The 9,284-nt window shown below is 36.9% G+C and overlaps 1 protein-coding gene across 1 annotated transcript; it reads left to right on the top strand.

Annotated features, from left to right (window-relative positions):
• Positions 1 to 213: 213 nt before the first annotated feature.
• Positions 214 to 4,659, top strand: LOC129570974 (zinc finger protein 836-like; the record flags this gene model as incomplete). Its single annotated transcript, XM_055450703.1, has 3 exons — positions 214 to 608; positions 1,053 to 1,539; positions 4,098 to 4,659. Coding segments are annotated over 3 exons (1,444 nt in total), but the record flags the coding sequence as incomplete, so codon positions are not given.
• Positions 4,660 to 9,284: the final 4,625 nt, after the last annotated feature.

The raw sequence follows: 9,284 nt of genomic DNA, 5'->3' as shown, positions 1-9,284 counted from the left end.
GAAAAATCATGAAAAGCAATAGACACGCATGAAATTTGGTAACACATAACCTAACTTTCAAGTGCACATTTCATGCGCACATTTTCTTTGAATAGACGCATCAAGCACGTGGTTTGCATTTAATTGAATCACTTTTCATTATTTTTAGGTAATTGATACTTGATTTTAAAATTTGACTATTGATTTTTTACATTGTTTTTCTGAATCAATCAGGAAATGAACCCATTCAAAGGTGTTTCTGGTAGACGCTGCAAGCGCAAGTCAAAGCCAGCAACGGTTGAAGTCAAGCAAGAGTTGGTGATTAAAGAAGAACCAAACGGCGGTGACAATGTCATGAACATACCACGGCCGAGCGTTGATGGAAGATATCGTGTGAATTACGATAGGCCGTTCGATTTTGACTATGACTTCGATGTGTTAAAGGATGAAATCAAAGAAGAAGAAGAAAAGACGGTCGTGGAAAAGAACGAGAGGGCACATCGTAAACAATCGAATGAGAGCCATGCTGTCAATAATGATGACAACGAAGAGCCTATGGGTAACGCAATCGATGATCAACCACCGAAACCAGTCGACAGCGGGAGGAAACGGAGTGGAATCTCCAGAAGGCAAAACAAACGAACGGTTCCCAGGAATCAAGCGGCCAAAAAGCAAAAGCAAAAGAAGAACAAATGCCATGTGTGCAATCATTTGGCACGTGACAAATCTAACCTCAAAGTACACTTGCGAATTCACACTGGAGAAAAGCCGTTTCAGTGTGATGTTTGTTCGAAGTCCTTTGCACGAAAAAGTAATTTGAACCGTCACAAGAAAACGCATGGTCCGAAGCTTCAGTTTCGTTGTTCAAAATGTTATGAAAGATTTGAACGCGAATCGGACAAGATCGATCATGAAAGACTATGTGATCCCCAGCAATTTGGATGCGATATTTGCGGATATCACACTGTGGTGAAATCCAACTTGACAGTTCATATGCGGACTCACATCGGGGATAAGCCGTTCGAGTGCTCGATTTGTTTCAAATCTTTTGCAACCAACTCTGATCTTCATAGGCATTCAATGACTCACAAAGATGAACTACCGAATGCTTGTGCGAAATGTGGACGACGATTTGCCACTCCGGAAGATAAGCAAACGCACGAAACTCGCTGCCAACGAAGTGTTTTGGCATGTAATCAGTGTCATTACAAAACTGTTCACATCCATCATTTGAAGCCGCACATGCAATCAATGCACGGAGCAAAACGATTGATAGAATGTGGAATTTGCAGCGAACCATTTGTCAAATGGATGGATTTAAATCGTCATTTGTCATCGGCACACAGCGATCAATTCCCATTCCAATGCTCCAAGTGCTTCGGAGGATACGCAACCGAAGATGCGAAAGAGGTTCATGAAGACATCTGTGGCCACCGCCGGTATCAATGCCATTTGTGCAAAGAGCCACGTCGATACAAACAAAAATTGAAGACACACATGCGAAAAGATCACACCGGAGAGCGGATTCAATGCGAAGTGTGTGCATCAAGCTTTAAACCAGTAAAAGTCATTCCGATCGACACATGAAAACAGTTCACCGTTTGAAGAAGAAGAGGAATTAACTGACGTATTCCATAGATTGATTAAAACGCAGTTGACTTTGACATCAAGATTTCATGATTTCTAAAAAAATAGACAGCCTAATACGCATAAAAGAGTTTAACATCAAGAATTTGTATCGTAACAACGAGCATGCATCCGAAACTTTCTGCTTCAATAATTTATTATTTTCCAACATAATAATTCATCGCCTTAAATTTAAGCTCCCATTTTAAATGAAACAGAACAGAAATAAATTGAAACCGGAATAAAAAGAAAAAGAAAAAGAAAAAGAGTAGAAGAATGTTGCTTTTCATTGCTGAGTTTACTTTCGAAGCAATTTTCTTGGCCAACGAAAGAAACCAATGCTTCAGGGGAAGTTCTCGGTAAAACCAACTCTGCACTGTAATCAAGTTTGTACGTTTTGATACAAAGTTTCAGCTATAAAGTATGTCGGTCATTAGTCACATTGTTCGAATATTCGACTAGAATTGACTTCCAATTATATGGCCATTTGCTCTATTTCTTGCCGACACTTCAAGAATCATCATACTTAGACTCCAGCTATTTTTGATTACAAACAAAACAAAACAATGCGACTCTCCTTCAATCCATCGATTGGACAACAGCGATAGGTAAATGACTTGGAGTGATTCTGTGTGATTTCAGTTATTCATACGAGCTACAATGCATTTCGTTCAAATTCTTTCCCCTCATAAAATCATATTGTCATAATTCGGTTTCATTTTACAATGACGCTATAGCATCTTAAAGAATTATAGTAAACTAAGTCGTTAGCCAGCTGTGAGTTGATAATAACATGTAACGTAAACCATCCAATTTGTAACATATTTAAAATAAACCAGTTTTCTGAAAAAATACAAATAAGTCATATATTCATATCGGAAGTTTTTTTCGTGATCTTCTCAAATATGATATAAAAAACAACAGTTACCCTTCAAAGTTTTGCAGAAAATTAGTCTATTTGTTCAATTTTTACAATTTGGATGGTTTACGATAACGTGAATCATTTTATTTTAATTGCATGTATTTGTTTGGCCATATTTCAAAATAGCATTTGTTGCATTCGCGAGACATTCATGACTCTGCGATACTAATTGGTTTAAATTTGAACATAAACAAATAATGAGTCTGTTTTTATTTGGTAACCAAATGTTTTTATCAAGCGGTTTGTCGTTTCTATTGGCATTGCTTCCAATTTAAAATTGAACCACTTCAATGTCATTCGCTCATTTATCTCAGATTCTTGTTATTCGATTTGCAGGATTAAGTTCATAGAGCAACGCTATGAAGCGCAATGGTAATATATTCAGCAATTCCAAAACCTTTCAGAGTTGCTTTTGTCCCTACTATCGGAAGTTCACTGACTTTAATCATGAATAACGTTTGAAATGTCATTTCTTACAGACATTTCTGCATTTTTTATACTTCCAAACTAAACCGTATAGATGCCGTTAGAGCATGCATTGCTGAATATTTTCCATTTATAGCGCATATTATTGTCATAGAGCAAAACGTTTAGTTCCGAAACATTTATTTGCACAAATCAGACATTTGCATTTGAAACAGAATAATTGTTCATGATATCAACTAACAATTTTGAATTGAGCCCTTCATTTGCTAAATTGACAGCTAACAATGGAGATGAAGTGTCACTTTGCGTCGTTGAGAACTTGACGAAACATACCAACACAAGCAGCGCGCTTGCAAGCGTGTTTATTCTAGTTCCGTTGCTGTAGTCCATACTGTATGTCGTTCTAGATTGTTCCGTCAACCACCGAGTGAGACAGACATCTTGAGAGATCCGTGGAAGAAATACTTTCGGTAGAAAAAAGGCGACGAAAAACGTAAGTATTGAGTATTTTTCATCTTTTCATTAATTCGGACGACAATTGTTGAATGTATTTTTTTAATTCGTTCGTAAAAATAAAAATCATAAAAATCAATAGATGCTCATGAAAATTGGTAATACATAACCCAATTTTCGAGCGTATGCGATGAGTGTACATTTCGTGCGTACTTTATCTTTACAAAGACGCGTCAAGCACGTGGTTTGCATTCAATTGATTTACATTTAGTAAATAATAACCAAATAAAAGTAAATAAAATGTGTGTTAAATATTTGAGCAAATTATTTCGTGTGCAAATAAAATACTAACAGTCACTCAGTTGTATGTAACTGTATGTAGTGATACTGATAAACAACTAAAACTGGCTAAGTTGAATGAAATCTTGCGTTTTGTATGGAGATAATCACGTTTAGTTATATTTTCAGTCAGTCGACTAATTTGGGATATTTTGACTCAGAGTGATTTGTGATTAAAGTTAACTGCGATTGCTTATTTTGTTCGAGACAATCACTTTTAGTCAGTCAAAATGTCCCAAATTAATCGACTGACTAGTCAGTCAAAATTTTTCCACACGGGTAACTAATAAATTAATACTTGACTTTAAATTTTGATCATTTGTTTTTGATATTGTCTTCTTAAATCCAACAGAAAATGAACCCGTTCAAAGGTGTTTGTGGTAGACGTAAAAAGCGCAAGTCAAAGTGTGCAATATTTGAAGTCAAGCAAGAGCCTGGTATAAAGGAAGAGCCGCGTGATGATGACGTCATGGATATACCAAAGCCTAGAATTGATGGAAGATATCGTGCGAATTACGATAGGCCGATTGACTTTGACTATGACTTCGATCAAATCAAAGTTGAAATCAAATGTGAAGAAGAAGAGACGGGCAAAGACAAAGACTCGACACCATGTGAACGATCGAATGAAAGCACCGCACACGATGATGACAACGAAGAGCCAATGGGTGACGCAGTCGATGTTCAACCTCCGCATCTAATCAACAATGGCAAGAAACGGAATGAAATCTCCAAAAGACGAAACAAACGGATGATTTCCAGGAACCAACCAAGCAAAAAGCAAAAGAAGCACAAATGCCATGTGTGCAATCATTTGGCACGTTGCAAGGCTGAACTCATAAGACACTTGCGAATTCACACTGGAGAAAAGCCGTTTCGATGTGATGTTTGTTTGAATTCCTTTGCCGTAAAAAGTAATTTGAACACTCATAAGAAAACGCATGGCCAATTCCGTTGTTCAAAATGTAATCAAGGATTTGAGCAAGAATCAGTCAAGATCGATCATGAAAGACTATGCAATCCCCAGCGATTTGAATGCGATTTTTGCGGATATCACACTGTGAACAGCTCTAATCTTCATAGGCATTCAATGACTCACATCAATGGACCGCCAAATGCATGTTCGAAATGTAGACGACGATTCGTCACACCAGAAGAGATGCAAGTTCATGAAACTCGCTGCCAACGAAGTGTTTTGGCATGCGATCAGTGTCATTACAAAACTGTTCACAAGCATAGCTTGAAGGCGCACATGCAATCAATGCACGGAGCAAAACGGTCGATCGAATGTAGGATTTGCAGCAAACAATTCGTAAAACAGATATATTTGAACCAACATTTGTCATCAACACATAGCGATCAATTCCCATTCCAATGCTCCAAGTGCTTCGGAGGATACGCAACCAAAGATGCGAAAGAGGTTCATGAAAATGGCTGTGGCTACCGCCGGTATCAATGCCATTTGTGCAAAGAGCATTCTCGTTCTACACAAATGTTGCAGATTCACATGCGAAAGGATCACACTGGAGAGCGGATTCAATGCAAAGTGTGTGCAGCAAGCTTTGCCAGGAAAGGTGATGCCAATCACCACATGAAAGCAGTTCATCGTTTGAAGCAGAAATAAGTGACGCATTGCTTAGATTGATTAAAATGCAGTTGATTTTGGCATCAACATCAATTAGACACGAATCCTACAAAAATAGACAGCTTCATACACACAAAAGACAGTCACATCAAGAATTTCTTTGAATCGTAACAACGAGCATGCATCCGAATTTGAAATATCATTTAATATTTTCCAAAATAAAAATTCATAATTATCTCTATAGATTAAAGCTCGCATTGTGAATAAAACAGAACAAAAGCGAAATAAATTGAAACCGAATAAAGAAAAGAGTCAGAAGAATGTTGCTTTTTAGTCAAGAATTAATTTTGCAGCTGTTTTCCCGGCTTACGCAGAGCTGACATAGGCACCTACGGGGTGCCGGCACTTACTTGGGTGCGCACCTAGTACTATTTCAAAATGCCTTTTTTCTCAATATTTTTGGATGTTTTGAAATTTGATTTTTTTTATCATCTAAATATCATAGATTTATTTTTAAAAAATTATATCAATCTCAAAAATACTCAAAATTTATTTTTCGAATAGTACTAGGTGCGCACCCAAGGAAGTAAGTGCCGGCACCTCGTAGGTGCCTATGTCAGCTCTGCTTGCGAAAGCGACAAATGCTTATAGGATCCAACAAAGTGTGGAACATATAATTATAAACAGCTTGTAACGTATCACATTTCAATCCAAAGCTACGACAGCTTTTGCCCATAATATTTTTTTCCACTTTGAGTCCATTGAAATATGTTAAATCAATCGAGTATGCTTACCACTAAATTATTGAAGGTGTCAGATTTCGAAATGACTTTATGCATTTGATGAAGTATCGCTGAACCTCGCACCTAGCAAAAAAACGAATAAATTCTCAATTTTTGAAGAAAAAAAATAAAGTGTCGGAGTTTTTATCACAATGATTATTCAATTCAATTCACAATCCATAATTTTACATTCTTTATTTTTCAAATATCACGCTTATATGTGTATATATCTAAACTGTTAATAGCTTTAAAATTGATTGAATTTGTATAGAAGCTACACTGATAGAGATACCTTTGTTTGAACAAAACACCAAAATAATTTTAAAAAATCTGCAACAATAATCCAAATTTCAAATAATCCGTGATACGAACGAGCGCTTAATCGTCAACTAAAATCAGAAAAGGTTGAAACAACACACGCAAATACCCGCTTGATTTAAGCTCATGCATTGACACTCAATTTCCAGTTGGAAAACCAGCAGCACACGCCTATGCATATGCACAGAAACACGGGACGTCACAAATGTGCCCGTGTGGAAAATTTTTGACTGACTAGTCAGTCGATTAATTTGGGACATTTTGACTGACTAAAAGTGATTGTCTCGAACAAAATAAGCAACTGCAGTTAACTTTAATCACAAATCACTCTTAGTCAAAATGTCCCAAATTAGTCGGCTGACTGAAAGAATAATTAAACGTGATTGTCTCCATACAAAACGCATGATTTCAATCAACTTAGCCAGTTTTAGTTGTGTATCACTACATACAGTTACATACAACTGAGTGACTGTTAGTCATTTTATTTGCACACGGGTGAACGCACATCTGACTGATATGAATATTTTTAAATATGAAAGTACGAGTTAACCGTAGCACGAGCAATCTGTGCCATTTTTCATAGGGCGCCTCAACTCGCATTAAATTTGTATTATGAATGTTAAGGTACGTGCAGCGCCCTTCAATGTAAAACTAATACAAGTGGAGGATGGCACGCGGGTTTTACTTGTACTTTAAAGATTTTATAAAATAGGACGGGAAGAAGAGATAAACGTACATTTTGCAACGACAGCTAAGAGACTGATACAAATATCTTTCGATTATCTCATTATTTCCTTAATAAACCGGTTTTATAATACATGCCATCGTTTACGTGGATTATTATTAATTAGTATTCAAACTAACTTTGTTGAAAAAAATACTTGTTACATTGTGTTCTTATCATTTCTTTCTCTTCTGGAGAATGATTATTACGTCGCCTTCTCTTTGCTGTTACATTGAATGTATTTGATGTACTTGTTATTGTAGACTTCAATATGTCATGAGTAGCTTCATATTATCTGCGGAATTACATGGAAATCCGTAGTTTGGCTCGAAAATTAGACTATTTTGTTCATGGGATCAAACATAAAACACAGATCCTCTACGGGTTTTTTCTATGATTGAGTAGTTCTCTGCCGCAGGTAATTGAACAACAAATGTTTATACACATGAACAAGACTTACTAATCGTATAAATAGGCAATATTTCAAGTTTCAACTATTTCTACATGAATTAGCTTGTGCAATACGTGCGTAATCAATGACTAGAAAAGTCACCTGAGCTTGCACTGAACGGGTTTGTTGTCTTCGATCATACAAAGGAATATTCCAACGATCAGACGAGTGCCATGTGCCATGTGTCTTATCACATTATTGTTAAGAAATTTTAATTGGAAAGTGGTTTGCTTTAAATAGGGGCCGTATTTAGAACTCTCAGTCAGTCAATCGTGATCAGAAAATCGTGATCATTCGCTAGAGTTGCACGTTAAGAATAAGTTAAATCCATTTGTTGCACAAACTGGTGTCCAATTTGTTACGTTGTTATTGAGTGCGTTGAAAGATCATACAAACGCAGAATAAAGAAGAGTGTCGAATTTGACACAAAGAGGTAATCTGAACAAGCACAAGAAAACGCATGGCCAATTTCGTTGTTCAAAATGTAATCAAGGATTTGAGCAAGAATCAGTCATGATCGATCATGAAAGACTATGCGATTCCCAGCAATTCAAATGCGATATTTGTGGATATAGAACATATCAACAAACCAAACTTAGAAAGACATATGCGGATTCACACCGGGGAAAAGCCGTTCGTGTGCTCAATTTGTTCCAAATCTTTTCTGGACAGCTCTAACCTCCGACAACATTCGATGACCCACAAAGACGATTCGCCACTCCAGAAGATAAGCAAACACACGAAATGCGTGGCCAACGAGGTATTTATGCATGCAATCAGTGTTGTTACATTACTGTTTACAAGCGTTCGTTGAAGTGGCACATGCAATCAAAACACGACGGCAATGTGGAATTTGCAGCAAACAATTCGTCCAACAGTTGAAGTTAAATCGACATTTGTCATCAGCACATGGGGATCGGTTCCCATTCCAATGCTCCAAATACTTTGGAGGATACGCAACCCAAAGGGATATTGCAACTTTTTTGACCAGAAAAAACGCCATCTTACGTCGTGTCCGTAAATTATTTTACTGTACATTTAGATGGTAGAGCTTGAACAAAAGTTCAACACTATGCATAAACTTGGAAAGAGCTTGATAAACTTGATGAAATGCATATATTTTATGGTCGCTGCAATACCCCTATGACGCAACCGAAGATGCAAAAATTGCCCATCAAGAAGGCTGTGGCCACCGTCAGTTTCAATGCCATTTGTGCAAAGAGTATCGTCGAGACAAACAAAATTTGGAGATTCACATGCGAAAAGATCACACCGAGAGAGCGGATTCAATGCAAAATGTGTGCAGCAAGCTTCACCATGGAAAGTGATGCCAATCAACACATGAAAACAGTTCACCGTTTGAAGAAGAACTAGATAACGCATTTCATGGAATTATCAAAACGTACTTGACTTTAAGATGATTTCTACAAAAACACAGTACAACAATTTTTTGGTGATGTTTGCACACATTGGGGGTTTGAATGCACGATGATAGAGGACCTCAAAACAAACACTTCTGCATCATTAGTTTGTCAGGGAGACGTATTGATAAGAAAGTCATTGTATTTGGCGAATATTGAGTAAGCCTTTGAATAAAATAGGTCTGAAACATTAGATTTTGTTAGAAATTTGTATTGATATATGCATTTTCAGAAAGGCGAGACTTTTCCATAAATTTT

Source organism: Sitodiplosis mosellana, unplaced genomic scaffold, assembly GCF_009176505.1.
Source record: "Sitodiplosis mosellana isolate CC-2019 unplaced genomic scaffold, AAFC_SMos_1.0 Smas_scaffold_862, whole genome shotgun sequence".
In the NCBI taxonomy this organism is placed as follows: domain Eukaryota; kingdom Metazoa; phylum Arthropoda; class Insecta; order Diptera; family Cecidomyiidae; genus Sitodiplosis; species Sitodiplosis mosellana.
The sequence above is the reverse complement of the archived record's forward strand: the minus strand, read 5'-3'. Positions and strand labels throughout refer to the sequence as shown.